Below are 22,059 nucleotides of genomic sequence, written 5' to 3' on the forward strand. Positions count from 1 at the left end.
TATGTTAGCTTTACCGCATATTGTCTGCGCGGTCGAATGGTGTTGGTCTCCTCATCAATCCCAACCCAGACCGGCGTAGACGTCCATGTTAAAGGTCAAATCAAAGCATTAAGATCATATCGGCCGGAAGCTATATGGATACCGCTCCTCGAAGTTCTTGCACCCTTGGAGTATAGCATTGTATACACGTGTCGGCTTTACCAGCCATATATGTATTCAAGAATCGATGTAAAGACCTTGAATTGTTTCTCACGTCTTTTCCGTAAGTGCATTTAAGACAATTTTCCGATAGATAGGGTTTGGGCCCTTCTAGCCTGGCGCTGGATTGTCTGGGGGGGGGGGGGGGGGGGTCCGTTAATTGACAATGCATAAATATAATAATCCAATTGAAGACGAAAATACAAGATTATAATTATCTAGCGCTCCCATCTGAACTTTCTATCCGCATCACCCTCCAGAGTCAAGAGTGCTTGACTGAGAGAGTAGGGTTTGTCCCTGGGCTGCCAAAGCTCACCCAGTATGCATGTATATTGAGGTGGTTTGCAGGCTACTGATGCATGTGATGTGCAGGCACAGATACGGGTACGGATGCCGGTGGTGTAAGTATTGATGTGGGAATGAGGGGCTCATGGTTATGGTTTTGCCGTATCTCTGTTGGCCACAACGCCCTCTCTTTGATATAGCGTCGCAAGATCAGCTTCTCGGGGAGTCCAAGATGTGTAAATTCTAAAGCTGATGTAAATCAAAAACGCTTCAGATATTAAACGCTTTGGATGTGATCAAAGACTTGCATCTGTACTACCACCATGCATGATATTGGCCGGTTGGTTGCTAACTAGGGCGAGGATTACAATGCAAAAACATACATGTAGATATGCGCGACTGCTCACAATACATGTAGGGTCTGTGTTTTAGACCCCGCTGCCTCATGGACTCTCACTCGTCTATAATTTATAATCATACATACAGCACATCATACACATCAATTACCTGATTATAGCATATCAAATCGTTAATAAGCCTTCTTTGCTAGACATTATTGAAACAAGGACATTATATACTCCCGTGTACTCTGAAGAAAGAAAAAAACCCGGGAAAATGAAACAATTTCCTTTATTGATATCAAAATACAGACCGCACCTTTTTTTTTTCCCCCCCCTTCTTCTTAACCACAATAAAGGAAACCCTAAACTCATTACAACCGTTTACTCTTCAGCCTTTCTCTTGGTTCCAGCACCGCTCTCCCTGCCGGTTCTCCTTGCCCTCACAGCCTCAGCAAGCCCCTCGAGCATTTCAACGGTAGATGGCCAATCCACACAGGCATCAGTGATTGAGACACCCTTCTTGAGCGCACTGACACCTCCTTGCTCAGCAGAAGGGACATCCTGGCGACCCTCATTGATGTTGGACTCAATCATGACACCAACAATACCATCTTCTCCGGCGCGGATCTGAGCGGCGATGTCGGCAGCGACAAGAGGTTGATTCTGAGTAAGTAATGTTAGTATCAAAGCATAAATATGATATTGAAGGCTGATTTACCCTGTGGTTCTTGGAGCTGTTCCCGTGGGAGCAGTCAATCATCATGATCTCCCTCTGGCCCTTCTTCTTCAAAGCCTCTTTTGTGGCCTTGACATCATCTGCCTTGTAGTTAGGGCCCTTCGCGCCTCCACGCAGGATCACGAAACCGTGCTCGTTTCCGGTAGTCCTGGTGATTGCAGCAAGACCTTGCTTCGTCACACCCATGAAGTGGTGAGGATGGCTCGCCGACAACACAGCATCAATGGCGACCGTCAAGCTCCCGTCAGTACCGTTCTTGAATCCGACGGGGAAGGAGACACCACTAGCCAACTCTCTGTGGAGCTGGGACTCGGTGGTCCTTGCACCAATGGCGGCAAGTGACAACAGATCTGCGAGGAACTGGGGAGAAACAGTGTCCAGCATCTCGGAGGCAATAGGCATCCCCATTGAGGTAAGATCAACGAACAATTGTCGACTCACTCTCAAACCCTTGTTGATCTGGAAGCTCTCGTCAATGTCCGGGTCGTTGATGAGACCCTTCCAGCCGACGGTTGTACGGGGCTTCTCGAGATAGGCCCTCATGACGATGACCAAGTCATCTTGAAGTTTTTCTGAGACAGCCTTGAGACGGCCTGCGTACTCGAGGGCGGTTTCAGGGTCGTGGATGGAACAGGGTCCAACAATGACGAGGAGTTTGTCGGTCTGGCCGGTGATGACGGCAATGGAGTCTTTACGGCCTTGGAGAACGGCAGCTTTGGAGGCAGCGGTCTATATGATTGTGTGTGAGTCATACTAATATTTCTTTCACCAAGAGTGAGGATGGGAGCTCCTACTGCAGGAATTTCGTGCTGGAGAAGACTGGGAGGAATCAGAGGATCCTGTCCAATGACTATTGTGATTTTCTATTAGCTACAGTTGCTCAATTGCGCCAATCTCAGTGGGTGCAGTTGTTTTACAGTGGGCGACAATGTTTTGAGTGGAAATAGCAGCTACATAGCTTAAGAAGGTGACTTACCGCGGGAATCTTCAACTTCGTCAACCGAGAGGGTCATAGCTGCTTGCGCTGTGGTGTTTATTGGCGAATCAATTACAATGGCGAAAAGGAATTACTTGGGGAGAGCGGGGCGAAGAGAGTTTAATAGAGTGGGTATCTATCGCATCAAAGGAAAAAAAATGTTAGTTCAAAACCCAACCAGGACCCCTCGCCGAGCCCGAGCAGCCGCAACCCGAGCCTTTTGTATGCAGGAGACACTCACCACAAGCAAATCGCAAGCTTTAAAAATTCCACGAGGTTAATGCGAATGTTCAATGGACAGATGAGGAAGAGGGGAGAGGAGGAGGAGGAGATGAGGAAGAACTTAAGAGGATGAGAAGAATGAGGGGCATGAGTCAAGCACTCTATATTTCCCCTCTTGCTACTACTGCGTTCAAGAAGGAAAACAAGGGCTGCACCCCATGTTAACACTATTCGTCTCTTAATTCTCTCCACGTTGCTTTTTACATGTGTAATAAATAATTGTCGGCTGCTTTCATGTCTGCGGCCGGTGTTCCTAGCATTCTCGCAATATAAAACTGCATGTAGCTAGTAACGGCAATTTTGAAATCCTTGGAACTCCTGTCCAACCCTGGGAAAAGAAGCACGCACTCTAGAGTACCTCATGCATCTCATCTACATGTACCTATCACAACAGGTATATTTCTCCTCTCCCACACTCCTAGTTTATGTTTAATTGACAAAGTTTAAGGTTGCGCTTACATAAGTAGCATAATCACTTACCTGTTGTTTGGGTCTGGATTCTTTTTTTTTTTCTTTTTCTTTTCTTTCGACATGGCCAAGGTGAAAAATCGGCACACCGTGGCGGATGACTAGAACCTAGTTTCTAGGGCGACTGAGCTACACATCCGTGAAATTATCTAGATTTCCCCTTCGAATTCAACCTTTCCCTTTGATGTACGCATATATTATCTATATATTTATGTATATGCATGTCATATTATGTAATCATGAGTGCAATGCATTTCGTAGATATATTGTAGGAATAAATCATTGTGAAACAGATCAATCTGGGTTTAACATAGGTATAGAGATGGGGCGTCCGTCTTGTCTATCAGTAACCCGAGGAGTTAAAGTGCAAAGAATAAAGGGTGATGGTAGCACTGATGTGACCCGTGAAGAACCATAGGGTGTGTGCAGGTGGGTACAGATACGTACTACATGTTATCATGAGGACGTTGGGTATCATGTAGTCAGGTCAATGATTGCGGTGCAGGATCACTCGATAAGCTTATGCAGCTCTATGACAGCATATCATCCGAACGTGGAATAGGAATTGTTTCTAGCCCTATCCTGTTTGCCGATCATTGTGGAGGCTGGGGCTAAAAAAAAATTGAAATTTGGTGTTTTATGTTTTAAGTGATTGAGCTCAGCTACTCTACTTGAACTATAATATTACGATTTTTCCCCACCACGCAACACAACCACAATCATAGCAAACATGAAAATTCATTACCGTGCCCATTCGCTTCTAAAATATTTTTACAAAAAATCCAGACCCATAAGAAACCGAAAAATAAAGAAAACCGCCAGAAGTCCGCTGTCTATTCCCTGACGATCAAACTGGCCAAACCTTGACCAGTTCCGATGCACATACTGATAACACCAACATCTTTTCCGCTTCGTCTCAGCTCGGGGAGCAGTGTTGCGAGCTGTCTAGCACCGGTAGCACCCAATGGGTGTCCTAGCGCAATGGCTCCTCCGTTAGGGTTTACCTTTGCCATATCAAGACCGAGCTTCCTGATACAGTATAATGCTTGTGATGCGAATGCTAACAATTTAGTCAGTATGCTGTATAAACCACCGGCAATTGAAGAGAAATTTAACAAACCTTCATTGAGCTCCCACACATCAACCTCATCCACACTGACACCCGTCTCCTCCAACAACTTTGGGATTGCCACGGCTGGTCCAATACCCATCTCATCGGGCTTGCACCCGGCAGTCTTTGTCGCCACGAATTTCCCGATAACCTCATATCCCAACCTCTCGGCCATATCTCTCCTCATCATCAGCGCCACTGCCGCGCCGTCCGACACTTGCGACGAGTTCCCTGCCGTGCACATACCATCTGCCTTGAACGCCGGCTTCAACTTCGCCATCATCTCCAGACTCGCGTTATGTCTGATACCATCATCTTGCGATACTGTCTTCTGTGTCGTAACCGGGTTCGCCGGATCAGTGGCATCAATCCATCTCGTCACCATCGGCACAATCTCCTCATCGAATTTCCCCGCTGCCTGCGCAGCGCCCGCCTTCTTGTGACTCTCTGCCGCAAATACATCCATATCGCTCCTGTTCACGCCGTATCGCGCACTCACGTTCTCGGCAGTGATGCCCATAGGCATGATACAATCCTTTGCGTCCTGGTTGGGGCTGTCACGGAGCTCGGGGGAGAGGTCTACAGGGATGGCCCGAGAGCCGTAGTTCCGGGTCATGCTCTCCATGCCTCCACCAATACCGATGTTGATGGCGCCGGCTTGGATAGCATAGGCAGTGTTGGTGATGGCCTGCAGCCCTGACGAGCATTGCCGGTTAACAGTGTTGAAGGTTGTGGTGTAGGGGTAGCCAGCATGGATCATTGACATGCGACCGGCTTTAGCACCACCGAGCTCCTGGAGGACGGAACCGATAGTGACATCCTCAATGAGGCGGGGGTCTATCTTGGTGCGGTCAAGGGTAGATTTCAGGACCTGTGGATGGGAATGTCAGTTATGAATATAAAGAGAGACAAAGGAGGTATTGAGACTAACGTGGGCAAGGAGCTCTTCGGGGTGCGTGTCCTTGAAGCCTCCCTTGTGTGCTCGTGTGACGGGCGTGCGAAGGGCTGATACGAAAACGACGTCGTTGGCAGACTTCTTCAGGATGTTCTTGAGACCTTTCTGGAAGAGTGCCATTTTTGCGGGGTGATATTAGGTGATGATTAGGTGAGTGATATTAGATGGATAAAGTGGTTGCGGGCTGTCAATGATTCCTTCCTTCCTCTGCGTTCTGTCTCTTGTTCCAACGACCAGGACACCCTCCTCTTTTCTCAGGGACCCAGGGACACTTATATGGCATCGCATTGTCGGTAAGAGCCCTGCTGCGAATTGCGGGGACGAGAGACAAGAGAGAAAGGATTCTCGTCTGCTTGCGGTGGCGGCCGTGGGGTAAGTGCCGGATGTCGGGTACTGTCGGTGGTGGCCTCGCTGTGGGGTGGTTGCGGGTAAATCTTTAGCCGGAAGAGATTCATGAGAAGCACAACAGAACAGAACAGCCACCGCGGCCGAGGAACAAATGATAATAGTAATACCATAATAGTAATAATAATAATGCTTCAGCCAGTCTTGCTGTGGCTAGTAATTACACAATTACTAACTATTCGTAATTCTACAATTACAAGCATTAATTGTTATTAATAAAATCCAGTTCCAAAGACTCCGGGGTATAATGCAGCGATAGTGTACCGGGGGTAAAGAAAGAATGAAAGAGAAAAAAAGAGGAACATAAAAACGAGTGGTAAAAATGCAGCGCTGTAGTAAAGCGGAGGAAAAAATAGCAGTCTAATAATAGCCGTAAACCTCCCCTATTCCAGCAAAACAAACCTCATGGTCGTAGACGAAGCAAACAAGAAAGGGCAAAAAAAAAATAGAAAAAATATCAGTAATGACTATAATGTCCCGGAACTCGTAGCCTGCATTTCTCACAATCCCCTCTAAATCCCATTCTAAACCCAGTCGCCTTCTTCTTTACAACTGTCTGGTCCATATCAACATCTCCACTTACCTCTAGCCGTCCCATCACCTCCGTCGGTGGGCTTGTAACCACGCTTGGCATTGCGTTTTGCTGTTTTTGCTGCTCATGCTGCCCATCCATCACGACATCCTCATCAAAGTGCGCCGCGAATCGATCGGTTGAAGAGTCGCTCTCACTATCGCCAGTGGGTGGTGACGGCTGGTAGGTACCGCAGGAGTTTTGTGAGTATTGTGGGGTAACAAAGGAGAGCTGGAATGCAGGTTGTAGATCTCGTCGTGGTCTCTGTAGCATGTAGTCAGTATCTTTAGCTCCGCCTGCCCTTCTCTGTCTTTCATACCTTGATAGTAGATCTAGCATCGGCTATAGGAATCTGCGGTTGGCTTTCTGTGTGTGAAGGTTCTTCTGCGTTGGACCCTGAGCGGCGGCGTCGCTTGAGAGTTGTCTGAACTGGCGACTGGGAGGCCTGAAGAAAGGATCCCGTGTTGGCATTACCCCCGTTGACGAACATGTATTGTTGTGGTCGTGTGCAAAACATGGGAGCTGATAGAGCAAAAAATGTTATGTTCGGATTTCGTATTCAACCGACGACGTCACGATGAAGGTGAGTTAGGATTAACGGAACACACTAGCAGATGATATGGCTGCGCATGAAAGGTCTAGAAGGGATTTCGAAGGGTTTGACGGGTGGGATGGAGGGAGGCTGTTCCTGTATTCTTCTCCCTTTTCTTTTTTTTTTTTGGTTTTTGGTTTTTCAATTTTTCTCCTCCTTCCAAGAACGTATGTACATAAGCCTGAGTGAGTGAACGGGGTTTGATCTTCTTGATCCTCCCAATTGGTTTTGACGGCTGGTGGTTGTGTCACTAGTGTGGTGTTAATTGTGCATGGATGAGACACGTGATGGCGCGTTGATTGCAGGACCGCGGTTGGCGTTTACGTGGAGCGCTGTACGCGCAAACGCCCTTGGTATATGCGTTAGGTCCATGTAGCCCACGAGAAATAACCACCGCGCTGCACAGACTTCAATAGATGGGACAAACGGCCGCAAGATCATTTTGGGCCCTTACTAAGGCTCTCTTAATTTTAGGGAGTTTGGAATTTATCGATTGCATGGTTCTTCGCAATAAGGATTTTGCTATACAGTAGGATCTCCCTATAAGGTACCCCCTATAAGAATAATCGCCCTATAAGGAGTAGAGTGCTGTATTCTTGCAATAAGAATACCCTTATGACTTTGAGATGGTTTTTGATGTTGTACCCTTATAGAGAAATGGGGGTAAGGGGGTTATTTTGGTGAAAATGGTCTGCTACAGAAAGCAAAATGCAACTCTACTCCAACTCCCGTACGCAAATTAAAACACCGTACTATATCATATCCGTTCAGTTTATAGGTTACATCCTACCCAACAGGCAGACTAATTTACCCCCAGAACTGTCGAAAATCTCGAAAACAGACCAAAGCCCGTCCATAAACCCTAACCCTTATAAACCTATAAGGGTACCATCTGGCGGTCCCATCGTACCCTTATAGGGAGACCCGATTGTACCACCTACAAACTACATGTATCATACTACAGCGATAGGAATGATCTATAGAAAAACAGGGGGTCAAAATTGTATAGCGAAACATCTGTGCACGACGCCACGCCATACAAATTTAACCCCCCTGTTTTTCCATTGATCATTCCTATCGCTGTATATTAGATCTCATAGATCCGCTAGACAGGCGTTCCCAATACCATTTCGGTTACCCGGTACGTACCAGCGGAGGTGTGTATCATGCGGCTGTAACTCCGTCTGTCGCATGCTTATAATTCCAGAGGTCTGTTCGGTAAACAAGCAACCTGATGAAAAACAAAGAAACGCACCTACATTATGTTAATCAGTCGCATACTCTTTCAAATGAACTGGAATCCACTATGCTCACCCATGCAGTAGTAGCCTATTAACAACTCTCATTCTTTGTTCCATGCCTATCCCAGAATTCCAATCCGCCCTATACCAAGACCAGGGCCCCAAGTGCTAAGAATAGAGTGGTCATCTTCCTGTCTAGCGCTTCAACCCTTCCATTGAACCTTGCTTCTACCCCATCGAACCTTTTGTCTATTGATTCGAACCTTTTGACCATTGAGTTGAATTTATCGTTGAGGTGCAACTCCATACTATCGAGCTTTTTATTGAGGAACTCATATTGCATGTTCATAATTACAGTGTCCTAATGATCGGTCAGCATAGTACTTCCAAATCCCGGGACGAGCACAGACGTTTCCACGCTCCGAAACACTTCGTGCAAGTTGGTAGTGACCATGAGAACCTTCCCCAATGCCAGATGGCTTATCGGTACTCTTTTTCTAAACCCTTAGTTAGTGCAACTGAATAACTATCATGAGATGCAATGCTTACCAGTGAGGTGGTAAACACCCGACGTGTCAAGAGACCACTAGAATACTAGAATCCCTAAGCATATGACCAGCAAACCGACGAGAAACGATGAAGAAGGACATTCTAATAAATATGATGAGTATTTGATAAACATGGTCAGCTAGAATACTCACTTGATTATGTGCGGTAAACTATCTCGTTGGGTATCGAATAGAGGACTAAGAGACTCCGTCTATTGATTGGGGGATCCGGGATACTCTCCTCTATATAGCAAATGTGGCGTTACATGCGCCCCAATCTTCTATGGCTGCCAATAGGACTCCTCCCATATTTCTACCGCAAGCTGGAGAGGCTGCACCTCCCCCGCTGGGTACGTACCGTCCCCTATTAATTTATATGTAATGATACAAAGAACACTTCGAGTCCTTAGCCACGTCCCAACATACCAAATCCAGACTAGCTCAAATAGATAACAGATAAGATAAGATTAGATAACAAAATTAAAAACAAAAAGTTACACAAAGAACTCGACGGTCGCTCACGCTCCCTGTATATGGTGGGGTCCCTGAGTACTTTGGCTATATAGCTATCACAGCTCAGACACCCTCATCATAAAACAGTCAACCCAATATGTCGACGAATTCTGTTCTTTCGAACATCGACCCTGCCCCCTACTGGCAAACCAAGGGCAACGAGAAGATTGTTGACAGCTACACCTATTAACAATATCAGGGTTAGACTTTGTACTGTACATAAGTATTTCCTTTTCTCGAGGATCAGATCTCACTTACTATCCATGGCATGAATGTGGGCAGACGTCTCCGGAAAGTTTTGAATTGGTTGACCGTCTTGACCAAGTAGTTCCTCCAAGGCCGTAGTATCACTGGTGACTTTAGAATTAATCATTCTAACGAAGTTATTCCTGTTTCTATTACAGTGTCGGTGTAAACGTCTTTCCATAGGTGGACTGAGCTTTGAAGTTGGCATACTCTCGAGTTAACTCTGCACGTAGATCTCGCAGCTCACGTAGGATACGTTCCTCCATCCGGTTCAGTTGGGCAGCCACATCCACTATTGGGATGTTTGACATTTTTTGCATTTCTGTAGCCGCAGTTGTAAGCCCGTTGGCTGAGGCTCTCATGGAATGTGCCAGAGTATTAAAATCAGGAAGTTGTCCAGCCACCCTAAAATAATCAGCCATCATCAACGTACTTCTGCTCACATCTTAGAGTCCTGCTGACTGATCAATAATGGAGGTGTAGTGTTTATTCGTTGTTAATGCTTTTGGTTTGTGGATGAAAGAATATGTAGACTAGGGGAAACACTTAGACTACATGTATCCCTTCGTCTGTATTCAGGACTTGTGGCAATTCGTGGCTCACCACACAAAATCTACTGCCTAGCTGAAAGCGGCGGTCGGCGGTGCAAAATTGTCTCCACTCGTCACGCAAAAATCCTCAATCGAGTGTTGCTTTAAACAATCGTCGTGATTCGCGGGAACAGATGAAGGGATCTCTAAGTGTTGTGCGTTACACAGTGACTACAGTCGCAACTCGATATGCCGGATTGCCAAGATTCGAGGGATTTCGTTCGGGATAGCAAAAAAATCCGGGATAGCAAATTGATCTTGCAGTAATAAAATTAAAATCTCAGAAGATTTCGTACGGGACAGCAAGGGATCCGGCGTATTGAGATCCGGCATATCGAGTTGCAACTGTATGTGATGACCCTCTTGTGACACCCTGTCCTGACACGGGTGTCTCTAGAGTACATAAAATATAACATTCTCGTTAAATACAGTAACCATAAATAAACATTAAAAATAAAATCCTTCTCCTTAACACACTTATCATAACAACAAATGCCCGCACAAATCCTTGGAATTACCGACTTTCCATCTGTCATCGAATTAAGCCTCCGACCGTAAAATCAATCCCCTTGCGTCCACCGAAATTACTTACCGCTCGTTTGGACTCAGATTGTAATCTGGCTAGAATATCGTTTTGAGCTTGGTAAATACCCATATTGAACTAATCCAAACAACATGCCAAGAGATTGCATATTTTCATGCTCTCTTTCAGTGACCTCATTCTTCATGAGTGCTCAAACCCGCTGCCACAATCCCACCTTCACCAACTACCGCCAAAAGAGTGCTGTAATGTGCGGGCTAGTTCTAGGCGCAGACTAGTGTTTCCTGATCAGCTGAACTGATAATCATGTGAATTGTAGTTTGACTAGCCACGAAAAGACCCCTACTCTACTATCATGATTGCGACCCATTTTATCACCCAATTAACTCCACTGCGCTAGTAATCACAAACCCCGACAAAAACAAGCAGAACATTTAGAATACATTGAACTCCAAATTCAACAAACTCCCTTGGTGTCAATGATAAACATATGCTTCGTCGTTATACACGAACGTCGACATACTACCACATCAATAGAGCATCGTACTGAGAGAGTACTCTATCAATGGCATCGTCCACTAAGAGCTGGCTCACTGAACATCTCAAAAAAACTTCCCGAAAAAATAGAATAAACCTACCGCCGAGCATAGGCATCGGGCGAAAACTATCATAATTTGAAACACCAAAGTCAGCATTGTTAACATTACCGGCCTGCTAACCATCACACCCAACACAACTAAAGAATCGCATAAACGCTATCCCTAATCACACTGAATCCAAAATGCTGAATGAGCAAAGAATCACATAAACGTTATCCTCACTCACCTGTCGAAACCGAACCCTGGGAATCGCTAAAATATAAACAAAATCGTATACAAATTCAAATCCAGTTAAAAAAAAAAAAAAAAAAAAAAGTAAACAGAGCCGATGCCGATACCGAATAGATGCAGATTCGACAACTCGACACTAACATTTCACACTTCGTACGTCGAAAGTAGTTGTAGCGGAAGTGAAATAAAAGGTCGGGTGACCACTCTTATATGTAGACAGCCACACTCCTGTCGTTCCCTCTGTCCCAACCTGCCCGATTAAGCAACACCATGTATGTATCTAAATACATATGGCTCGAGAAGCTATGGGGGTAGGTGTGTAAACTTCGGCGTTTTTTTAAAGAATCAGCCAATCAAACCTATAGAAATTGGCCATAATGGTACTAGCGCCTAGACTAACCCTGGCATTTTCTCAGATTCCCATACAAACGAAATTCCTCTGAAGTTGACACACCCGCCCCTAGGCCTTCTCGCGCCATACATGTAGCAACAATATATAGTAGTACCAGAAGCAATCATGGCACTTGTATTGGTACTAATAAATCCTAGAAATAAATTTTTGTTAGTTCTTCCAAATAATAGTAGAGAATACTTATAAAGCCCATGGTAGTAGAAAACGAAACCGGATTTTATTGGCTAGATAGAATTTGACTTGAAGTGAATTTGTAACACCGGGCTATGTCATTTTGTATGGAAATGTCTCGTACCTTCTTTTTAAGCCTCATTCCGTAAGCCATCTCTACAACTCCCCGGAAACTCCCCACTACTAAAGAAGCGGTGTCCCTTGCCTACCTCAACTTCTCACCTAAGTAAATAGCTACATGCCTTCTGCTATTTCAGATGGTAGCTCCTACTCCATCCCTCAACTGGTCTAGCCAGCTATCGGTAACAGCCTCTACGGGCACCCCGGTCTCACTAACAGGCGATAAAATCCTACTACCACAGTCTGCCCTCGAACAGCTTCTCGCCGCATCAGCATCTGCACCGCAGCCCCCGCCAGCCGTTGTAGATCTTGAATCATGGGATACACCGCAGGTGCCACAACAGCGAAATCAACAGCTGCCCCATCCGTTAATATTTAGGCTTTATAATCCTGCAAATAACCGCTTCTCGCATGCGGTACCACGGGAGTTCTCAGCGGCCGAGGGGGAGGTCGGAATATCCCCATTTCTAAGGGAGGCGCTAGGTCTTGAGGAGAAGGACGAGGAGGCGCTGCGAGAAGGCGAGACAGGGAGCAGGAGGGAGAAACCGAGGATCACCATCGTTTCAAAATCTTTACCCAAAGGAACGCACGTACGGCTTAGACCTCTAGAAGCTGGTTACGATGACGAAGACTGGAAGGCGCTTCTAGAGCGGCATCTGAGGATGCATTTTACAACGTTGACGACAGGTGAGATTCTGTCGGTTGCTGGAAGGACAAACAGTCGGGGGAAGGGGGCCGCGGAGAGTTTAGATTCTTGATCGACAAGTTGGAACCTGAGGAGGCGGTCTGCATCGTTGATACTGGTAAGTCTGCCCACGATCGGTTGCTTCAGGCTTTAAGTGAGCTCTCTGACATCTGAGTAGATTTGGAGGTCGACATCGAACCTTTGTCAGAAGAGCAAGCAAGAGAAACATTGAAACAGCGAATAGCTCGTAAGACAGGCGGGGCTAGCACGGGCAGAATAGTCAAAACCGATGAGCCAGTTCAAGGCCAAGTTTTACCAGGAGGCTACCATTTCTACGAGCTCAAGGAGTGGAAGCGGGATCTACCTCTCATAATAGATATCGACGGAGTGGAAGATGGTAATGAAGTAGATATCTTTGTTTCAACATCGAAGCAGCATCGCAAACCCCACGATGACGAGCATGTATGGGGAGACTTTGGGAGCTCGTACCCCAAACGCATAAAAATTTCTCCCACGAATATTGAGCTCGTTGATGTAACTACATTATCTTTCGGCATCCATGGTTACAGAACCCTTGATGCGGGCGATGATGAGGAATCAGAAGATGAATCCACAAGACCATATGTTCTCAGAATCACACAGCCCACGTCCTCCGAGGATATGGAAACGGACACACCCACAAATGATGGACTCCCCCCAGGACCAGATTACAAAAAATGCAACAACTGCACTCAGTGGATACCCGCACGCACCTTTATGCTACACGAAAACTTTTGCCTACGCAACAATCACGTTTGCAAAAAGTGCAACCAAGTTTTTAAACGCGGCACTGAATCGCAGCATTGGCACTGCCCGCAATGCAGTGCACATGGGATTAATGCCCCCTCAGCATTAGTAAAACACGCATCAATCTTCCATCACCCACGAAATTGTACTTCATGTCCTTATGGGGCTGCAAATCTGCCCGACCTTGCCGTTCACAAAACCACGACCTGCCCCGGTAAAATAATCCTTTGCAAATTCTGCCATCTTCTCGTCCCTCAGGATGGAGAAGGCGATGGGTCACAGCCAAATGCAGAGGTAATCATGACGGGGCTCTCGAAACACGAACTAGAATGCGGATCACGAACAACCGAGTGCCATCTCTGTTCAAGAATCATAAAACTGCGTGATATGGAAAACCACCTCAAAAACCACGACCTCCAACGTTTATCAAAAAGTCTTCCAAGAGTCTGTAGAAATCCCCACTGTGCGCGCACACCCAAAAATGCAAGAAACGACCTCGGACTTTGCGGCTTCTGTTTCGGCCCCCTTTATGCACAGGGGTATGACCCCACAGGCTCACAGCTAAAGCGTCGTGTTGAGCGGAAGCTTCTCCAGCAGCTACTTTCTGGTTGTGGAAAGTCCTGGTGTCAGAACGATATGTGTAAAACAGGCCTTGAGAACAGTGGGATGAAGCCGGATGGGGTTATGAGCACTGCGAAAGCGTTCCCGATTATTAAACCCATTACGGATAAACTTCTGGATACAAGTGTCCCATTGAGTTTGTGCGTAGATGAAACCACGAAGAAAAGGAGGGAAATGGCTGAGTGGATGAGGGCGGAAAGCGCATTGCATGAGAGCGGTGGTTATGATTTAGCCTTTACTATCGCTGCGGTAGAGGAAGCGGCAGGTGATAGGGATGGTGCCTGGAAATGGCTAGAGAGAGAGGGAGTTAGAAGTAGTGAGAGAAGGGTATAGATTTCTGTAATTTTTCAAACCTCTTTTTATTTCGCTTTTTTTTATATAAAATTTCTTATTGGCGTGAGTGGTGTCTGGGATGTAGAGAGGAATTACGGCAAAGTAATATTAGAAGAGACTGGTCTTTCTGGTGTAAACTTATGGCATAAACTGCATTTTTGGAAAATTTACTTCGAAATAGTATGTTTTGGTGTGCGGTCAATGATTTATTTAATTTATTATATGCAATTAATGAATTAAATAAAAAAATTTAATTTATCTATCCATCTTTAAACATATTCATAAAGTATCACTCGTTCAATTTAACTCTCATGCTTGATATTTGTTTTTTGTTTTTGTTTAATTCATTAATTCTCATGCTTGATAACTGTTAGCTTTCAAATGGCGACTTCTCCGGTCTTGTCCCAGTCCTATTCGTTCCTGTAGAAGTTGTCTTGTCTTTGAAGGTCTCAATTGCTCAGCTAGCACTATCCTTAATTCCTGTCTGGGCTGGAAGGCGCACCCCGGGCCTTAACTACCCCGCCATTAATCCCTGTCATCTTGCGAGACCGACCAACTAAACCACCTCCAAATGTCTCAGTATGTGTCTCAGTATTTTTGAGACATACAGCGACCGAATGATCTATGGAAAAAACAGGGGGGTGGAATTGTATGGCGAAATATTTGTGCATCATATAACTATCGCTGTACCCAGCTGCAGTGAGTACATATTAGATGTACCTACATATCTGACTTGAACAAAACTTTTCTTTTTTTGTGGATTTTAAACTCCTTGCATCAATTTTGAGAAGCCCTCTGGGTATATATCATAATTACTAGTTGAGTTAATGAGAAATACATACTTCCAAGTTAGTCCAAAGCTGGGCAATTTTAGCTAAATCTCATGAGACTGGATCCAAGAGGATATTGAGGAGCTTGACTACAAAATTTGTGGTTTTATTGGAGAATATAGGCACAGAGAAGACTAAATAAAGTATCTGATTAAAATAGAAGAATAGTGACATATTAGCCGGTCTGGCCAAACCCGCCCAGCCTGGGGAGGAGCAAAAATGACAAGACACATTCTGACCTTGACTAAGTACGACCCATCAAATGTATCCTGAGCAGCTGGCGAAACCAAAGGATACATCATTGAGTATATCAAGAAAGGGTGAACTTACTGGGAGGAGATGAACCCCCGGAGAGCGGGGGACGAAGGTCTCCCGCTCCCAAAAAACTGGGGCAGATTGAAGAACTATTGGAAAATTCAATATCAAGAAAGAGAGTGAATTGTCTGGGAGGAGGTGAATCCCCCCAAAACTGTGGCACCGAAGCACTTACCTCTCCAAAGAAACCCGCAACTTGCGGTCGCGAGGTGGCCTACTGCTTGTAGTATGTATGAAGACTGTGTCATGCGCTCATGCGACTGAGTTGGGTGTGCTTTGATGACCACATTTACCTACCACTATTTTGATCGACAGGTACATACACACGCCGAGACGACAAAACAAGCGTGCATAGCGCAACGTGGCGTTGGTGTCATTTTTACCATTCGAAGCCTTACAGTACGAAAAAAGGGGATGTAATAAGTACTGTACCAATACGGAATCGTGCAAAACTTCCGAATTAAATCGGAATCCTAAATATTATACCGTATTAATACTGTAACAATACCGTAACAATACGGTATTTTGCCAAAGACAGTACTGGATCCACCCGCTTTTTTGGTACTGTATATAGCCTTGTGGGCATGGACAGGCACAATAATACTTGAAATTAACATCATGGTGAGAACGATCTACAATGTAACTTACGATACAACCTCCTCATCCCCCTCCTAGTCCCTCACACCTACTGAAACAGATTCAAATACTAACTCGCAAAAGGTATAAAACTATCCGTAACAAAAGCTATGGGGGTTGATGACAATTTTGAAAGCATCAAGAAACAGACTCAAAGGCGAGACCTGACCTGAAGTGAGGGGAACGCTAAATAAAATACGATGAATTCCGCCAGCAAACAAACAAAAAACCCAAATCCAAAGCCAGTCCAGATGAATACAAAGGAATATGAAATAAAAAGGGAAAGAAAATGAATACCCGCCATTACTGGCGCCCGTGAAAAATACGCCTGTCGTTTCTCATTGGTTTCTCAAGTATCATTGTATTATCGTCCGTAGGCCTCTGCTTCCTCTCTTCGCCTCCAGTGTCCCGTATCTCTTCTTAAGCCCCTTCCTTCTTTTATATACGCTCCGAAATGCACTTCATATATACTTGGTGTAAGAAAATATAGGCCGAAACCGAGATAGGGCGTAATCGCTTCCGTCAATTGTCTAATAAAGTACTCAGACCACATACTTGTGGAGTTTCCTCTCCAGATCCGTCTGTTAATCGTTTTCGCATTCCTCATTACACATGATGTTGATTGTTGTCCATTAAGCTTCGGTTGCTCTCTCCGTAACGTTCTTCTGGTTTGCCCTCAAATCATGGGCAACATCTTCGACGTGTTCAGCAGTCTCGGCGTCTTCTTTACCCTCTCTCTCATCGTCCCTCGACACCCCTACAAATTTGCCCTGTCCGTCGACGTCAACCCTCCCTCCCTCCTCCTCAACAATCATCTCCGCCAAACTGCGAAAGTTGAACATTGTCTCTGTTCCACTCCCCGCATTTTCGGAGGTCATCCCTTCATCGTCGCTCGCCGGGAGGCTCCTAAAGCTACTTGTGTCACTAGCTCCGGATCCGGATCCTGACCCCCCGCTTGTAAGTTGAGGGCGAGAGTTGGTAGTTACTGCTGAAGAAGATGAAGCGCCGGCAGCGCTGGCCTGCGGATATAAAGATCGATCGACACTTTTACCCTTACCTTCGACACTACCACTGCTACTGGCGAGAGAAATATTTGACACATTTCTAGTAGAAATGCTAGGGGCGGCAAGACGCTTTTTCTGCTCTTCCAGTTCGACTTTCCTCTTCCGTTCTTCCTCTTCCGCAAGAGAAAGACGGATAGCCTCCATCAACATCATTTCCTCCAGATCGATCACACGACTCCTTCGCTCATTGAACAAGTTATCACGATGGGCACTTGAGGGCCCTAATGTGGATCCATCTCGGAAATTTCCCGAGCCTGTTAATCTTTCCGTGAAGCTTGTCAAACTAGTTAATCCCCCGGCGCCATGCTGGCCATCTCTAGGAGTGCCAGTTCCACTTTGAGCCGGCGAAGGGGTGTCACTTTCTGCGCCGGGATTGTTATTACCTCCACCATCACGCACAGCTCTTCGGATCAATCGCCGCGATGAGAACCCACCGCTGGTACTGCTTGAGCTGGCTGGTGGATTGTGAGGACCCATAAGATATGCTGCTGTATGTAAAGCGGTTGCTGCTGCTGCTCGTCTAGCAGCATGAGAGCGTGCTGTGGCAAGCTTTTGGGACCAGTCGGGTCGGATGCGGTCAGTTGTGACAACTTCAGGGTTATTTACACCTAATGCTAAGCGTCGCTTTCCTGTAGGTGTAATTGGACTTGACGGAAAAGATGGAGGCGTCCCCGAATAATGGCCCGGTAGAGATGAAGAGGATCCATCAGCGAACCCAAAATTCATTGGAGATGGTGTTTGGTTTTGAGATTGAGAATTGGCAAACATCAAACCCCGCCTAAATGGCGGTGGGGTATATATAACACCGAACTCGGGCTCTACGCAGAAGGGACAAGTTGCCGGCTCGGAAATGAGTTGATCTGCCGTACCTGTTAAAGCGTTTTCATCAGACGCGGTTGGCTGATCCCCGTCATGGTGCTCTGGATGGTGAGGATCTGGTCGCTTGATTTGGACAAAGCATTCTGAGCAAATGTCCTGGTCGCAACACCTTGTTTTATTTAAATATGGCGGGTAATATAAAAAGCAAATTGGACATTCTGTTGCATTTTTGTAAAGCACGGCCTCTATAGGGCGACCATCGACAGTTCTAGAAGGCTCGTTAATCTCAGCAGGACCAGTTGTATTTGCCAATGTAGGATTGCGCGGGGCTGATATTGATAAAGTTTTGGCCCTGGCCCTGGAAGAGAACCCAAATGATGATGGCGTGGAGGTAGCAGACCTGTTGGAGCCTTCAGAGGTATACGATTGCGCACGGGAACGAGAAGCTATGGGGACGGTCAGGTTGTTTGTCGAATCCGAAGGGCCGGGAGTCCTACTGGGAGATCGAGATTTTGTCTCGGTGTGCATTTGTGCGTCTGGTGAAGGAATGGGCAATCCTTTGACAGCAGCAACAAGCTGTGCGTCAGTCCAGTCAGGCTCGTGGTCGTCGAGCCCTTTGAAGAAAGGTGCCAGCCGTCGTTCGATCTACACCGGGGCGAAAATGTCGCATTAGTAACCTGATCTCCGCGTAGTGAGGCTCATGTGTTAAAGATGGAAATAAGTACCATTAAATGTCGAACAATCTTATCCTTAAAGTCCTCGACACCAGTATAAACTCCCTGCGTGACCAGGAAACCCCCTAGCAAGATCCGATAAGGTCAGCCACCACTTTTTGTCCCCCCGCGTCCTTAAATCTAGCTGTCAAAACACCAGATGTGGAGTACTCACCATCTACACTTTCCTCTCTGAGACTCCTCTCGCGTTCTTTCAGTCGTTCCTTTTCTCGCTCTATCTTCCTCTGCTCTCTTGCCTCCTTCTCGGCCTCCCTATCCCGCTCCCTTGTCTCTCTACTTGTCAGGCCTAGTCCGAACAGTGAACTCTCTATATTATGCCTTGACCTCCCCCTGGTTGAATAGCTCTCGCTGCTTCCAGCGCCCCCACTAGAGAGCAGAGTGCTCGAAAGGCGACCGGAAGACGATGGCCCACCATTGTTACCGCCACCGTTCCTTCGCGAGGAAAGGGCTGTAGACGAGAGATGATGATGGCCTCCGTGCGGGGGCGTCATCGAGCGTTCCTTTGTAGAAGTGTTCCCCATAGTTCACCAAGTGCAGTATAGTTGTGGCAGACTGAGAGACTTGGTGGAACTTCACACTCGTTATTCGGTCGGGATGTGAATGGGATGTGTAGGTAATGGGGGCAATAGAGTTGTTGTTCCTGGGTTAAGGGTGCGTGCTGCTTCTGTTGTTGTGGCTGATTTGAGAGTTTGGTGGGAGGCGGCTGGAGCGTGTGAACAAGGTGTCTCAGAAGATGGCTGGGTGAGGAGGGGGAGGGGGAAATCGGGGATTCCTACTTTCAAATGCCTCAAGGAATGATCTCATCAAAACACCCACTACAAAACTGAAAGATAAAGAGGAAAACCGACCGCGGCCAAGATGACAGGCGTCAGGGTAGGGTCAGGGTAAAGATAACTCCGCGCCGAACTACCCCCTCCTCGGGCCTCGTGGGGTGGAAGCTTGTACTGCAGAGGCGGCGAAACGCCTGTCAAAAAAAATGAAATAAAAACACCAAGAAGTACAAGACCAGGGACCGGTTCGAACTATCAGTGCCAACGTTCCCGGGGGGTAGCCAGCAGGGACGATGTAGTCTAACTAGATACATACAGCATTGTACCTACATTATCTAGAGTACAGTATTTACTCTTAGTCTACACTCAAGTTTCAACTTTCGGGAAGTAATGGTGCTCATCGCGCGTGGTGTCTTTCTTCTACAGTTTCTCCCTCCCACGCTCGTGGCCTGGAAACGGGCCGCATACACTTAACAGATTTATTCGTGATGAAACGTGCCCATCGAGCAACATCTACTCAACTGCATCCACCTTTCAATTAGGGCCCCTAATTGACTTTTTACTCGTGCTGCGCGCAGTTGAACAACACATGGGTCATGTGCCACTAATAAACATATGTTTCACTTTGACATATAGACAGTATTCATACCAGAAAAGGCCAATCAACATACTATAACGTATGAAACGCTATCCCCTACTATAATAAGATAATATAATTGGAATATAATGGAATCCAAGTAGGCTATGCGTTTACTGAGCGTTGAGAGCTTAAAATAAAAAATGAGTTAAAGTTGTGTTGATTTGAATCATGATTCATCACTCGGTGATTCACACTGATAGTTGTAAATACGTCACTTAATATCACAATCAGGTAGGTTAGGTAGAGTTTCATGCGTTTAAAGCAATTGTTAATGCTTATGTATTAATTTCATCGCTAACCTCAGAAGAACGTACTGGTATTAATTAAGAGCCCGTTTGGGGGAGTAGAGTTTAGAAATCGCGTTAAGCAATAGTACCGTTAGTAACCGGCAGACTGAGAATTACACGAATACCGCTTGGTAGTTTAGGTGCAAATGTTCCGGAAAAGCAGCTCAGAGCTAATTTTTCAAGACTGCGTTAAAACCATCGAAACTACACTGAAAAGTCATGGCATGCCAAACATGTCAACTTTTCTCATAACGCTTTGAGTCAATAGCTATTATCGTAACAACCACACGTCCGGCGCATTCAAGATATCAATTGCAAACCTTCACAGTTCTATCTGTGTCTGAACGAGCATACAAAGCTGCCAAAGTGCGCATCAAAGCATGATATAACTCAGAATTCGGTGCGAAGAAAGAGAGAGATTACAAAAAGAGATAAAAAGAAAAACCATTCATTGACCCCCCCATCCTTTACAATCCATCCATACTCCTTTCACCTGGCTTACTAGCCTTCAACTCAGCTTGCTTGTCCAACGGCCCCTCTGGGTTCGAGCTCAACCCATGCTCCTTCGTTTGTTCGCTCTTGTTCTTCGAGAAGTCTTTCGACGGGGCGGCCTGCGCCTTTCCTTCGGCTGGGGGATCGTTCAACTGTCTTCCAGACTGTGACTCGGGGGGAGGTGACTGACGGCCTTCGCGGGATGACATTTTGTGTTTTAGAGTGTGGTTTTAGGGAATCTGAAGTAGGGTGTTTGTTTTGCTCGTGTGTTTTGTAGGAGAATTGTTTTGGGTGTGTAAAGATGGGTGGATTTTGTTTTATTATATACAGTTGAGTTGCGGGTCACTGCTGCGTAGCTATGACGTCATCTATACGCAACTGGTTTCTTGACTCCTTTCCAGGGTCCGGGATACACCGATAGGGTTTAGAGATTTTCGTCAAATAATACAGAACTGGGACGGGCGGGCAGGGGAACATGACGTGGGATCAAAGATGAGACCGACGATGAGACCGGCGAACAAAACGGCAATACCTGCAGGTGAAACGGCTGCACTTTCAACCACAATCGAAATGAATTGCGACGAGAATCAGGGTCCGTCTACTGCCCTGACAGGCTGACAGGTACTACTAAGCTTTTATTGCCTACATTTATTATAACAATCTACACATGAAAGCGAATCACAGCGATAACACTATGAATGATTCGGGAACTCAAAAGTTACAATTTTATAAATACTGCTTTAGCTCCCTGACATCAAATTGAAATCCTTAAAAACATACAAGCGGTTCATAAGTTGAAAAGCAAACCCATCCCAACAACTAGAAAGCAAGGAAGAAGAAAGAAACCCTACTCCAAAGAAAATCTCATAGAAAAAGTGAAAAGAAAAAGAGAAAAAATGCTATCACAATTTGCAA

At 45.9% G+C, this 22,059-nt stretch overlaps 8 protein-coding genes across 8 annotated transcripts; 1 reads left to right on the forward strand and 7 right to left on the reverse strand.

Annotated features, from left to right (window-relative positions):
* Positions 1–1,205: 1,205 nt before the first annotated feature.
* Positions 1,206–2,573, reverse strand: LAJ45_09576 (uncharacterized protein; the record flags this gene model as incomplete). The annotated part of the gene is made up of 4 exons (XM_046119117.1): positions 1,206–1,487; positions 1,543–2,289; positions 2,355–2,410; positions 2,537–2,573. The coding sequence occupies 4 exons, from the start codon at positions 2,571–2,573 to the stop codon at positions 1,206–1,208; spliced, it is 1,122 nt and encodes a 373-aa protein (XP_045967687.1).
* Positions 2,574–4,119: 1,546 nt separating this feature from the next.
* LAJ45_09577 (uncharacterized protein) lies at positions 4,120–5,472 on the reverse strand (the record flags this gene model as incomplete). The annotated part of the gene is made up of 3 exons (XM_046119118.1): positions 4,120–4,346; positions 4,407–5,268; positions 5,329–5,472. The coding sequence occupies 3 exons, from the start codon at positions 5,470–5,472 to the stop codon at positions 4,120–4,122; spliced, it is 1,233 nt and encodes a 410-aa protein (XP_045967688.1).
* Positions 5,473–6,214: 742 nt separating this feature from the next.
* Positions 6,215–6,845, reverse strand: LAJ45_09578 (uncharacterized protein; the record flags this gene model as incomplete). The annotated part of the gene is made up of 2 exons (XM_046119119.1): positions 6,215–6,592; positions 6,648–6,845. 2 exons carry the CDS (start codon positions 6,843–6,845, stop codon positions 6,215–6,217), a joined length of 576 nt encoding a protein of 191 aa, XP_045967689.1.
* A 1,270-nt stretch (positions 6,846–8,115) lies between these two features.
* LAJ45_09579 (uncharacterized protein) lies at positions 8,116–9,779 on the reverse strand (the record flags this gene model as incomplete). The annotated part of the gene is made up of 10 exons (XM_046119120.1): positions 8,116–8,175; positions 8,235–8,249; positions 8,310–8,522; positions 8,572–8,658; positions 8,711–8,747; positions 8,810–8,812; positions 8,863–8,907; positions 9,315–9,405; positions 9,481–9,617; positions 9,679–9,779. The coding sequence occupies 10 exons, from the start codon at positions 9,777–9,779 to the stop codon at positions 8,116–8,118; spliced, it is 789 nt and encodes a 262-aa protein (XP_045967690.1).
* A 2,490-nt stretch (positions 9,780–12,269) lies between these two features.
* Positions 12,270–14,557, forward strand: LAJ45_09580 (uncharacterized protein; the record flags this gene model as incomplete). The annotated part of the gene is made up of 3 exons (XM_046119121.1): positions 12,270–12,829; positions 12,883–12,935; positions 12,996–14,557. The coding sequence occupies 3 exons, from the start codon at positions 12,270–12,272 to the stop codon at positions 14,555–14,557; spliced, it is 2,175 nt and encodes a 724-aa protein (XP_045967691.1).
* Positions 14,558–15,562: 1,005 nt separating this feature from the next.
* LAJ45_09581 (uncharacterized protein) lies at positions 15,563–15,950 on the reverse strand (the record flags this gene model as incomplete). The annotated part of the gene is made up of 3 exons (XM_046119122.1): positions 15,563–15,631; positions 15,718–15,791; positions 15,878–15,950. The coding sequence occupies 3 exons, from the start codon at positions 15,948–15,950 to the stop codon at positions 15,563–15,565; spliced, it is 216 nt and encodes a 71-aa protein (XP_045967692.1).
* A 1,020-nt stretch (positions 15,951–16,970) lies between these two features.
* On the reverse strand, positions 16,971–19,476 carry LAJ45_09582 (uncharacterized protein; the record flags this gene model as incomplete). Its single annotated transcript, XM_046119123.1, has 4 exons — positions 16,971–18,667; positions 18,719–18,866; positions 18,947–19,020; positions 19,110–19,476. The coding sequence occupies 4 exons, from the start codon at positions 19,474–19,476 to the stop codon at positions 16,971–16,973; spliced, it is 2,286 nt and encodes a 761-aa protein (XP_045967693.1).
* A 1,643-nt stretch (positions 19,477–21,119) lies between these two features.
* Positions 21,120–21,353, reverse strand: LAJ45_09583 (uncharacterized protein; the record flags this gene model as incomplete). The annotated part of the gene is made up of 1 exon (XM_046119124.1): positions 21,120–21,353. One exon carries the CDS (start codon positions 21,351–21,353, stop codon positions 21,120–21,122), a length of 234 nt encoding a protein of 77 aa, XP_045967694.1.
* Positions 21,354–22,059: the final 706 nt, after the last annotated feature.

The sequence above is a fragment of the Morchella importuna genome, assembly GCF_003444635.1.
Source record: "Morchella importuna strain M04M26 chromosome Unknown Morimp01GS037, whole genome shotgun sequence".
Lineage (NCBI taxonomy): Eukaryota > Fungi > Ascomycota > Pezizomycetes > Pezizales > Morchellaceae > Morchella > Morchella importuna.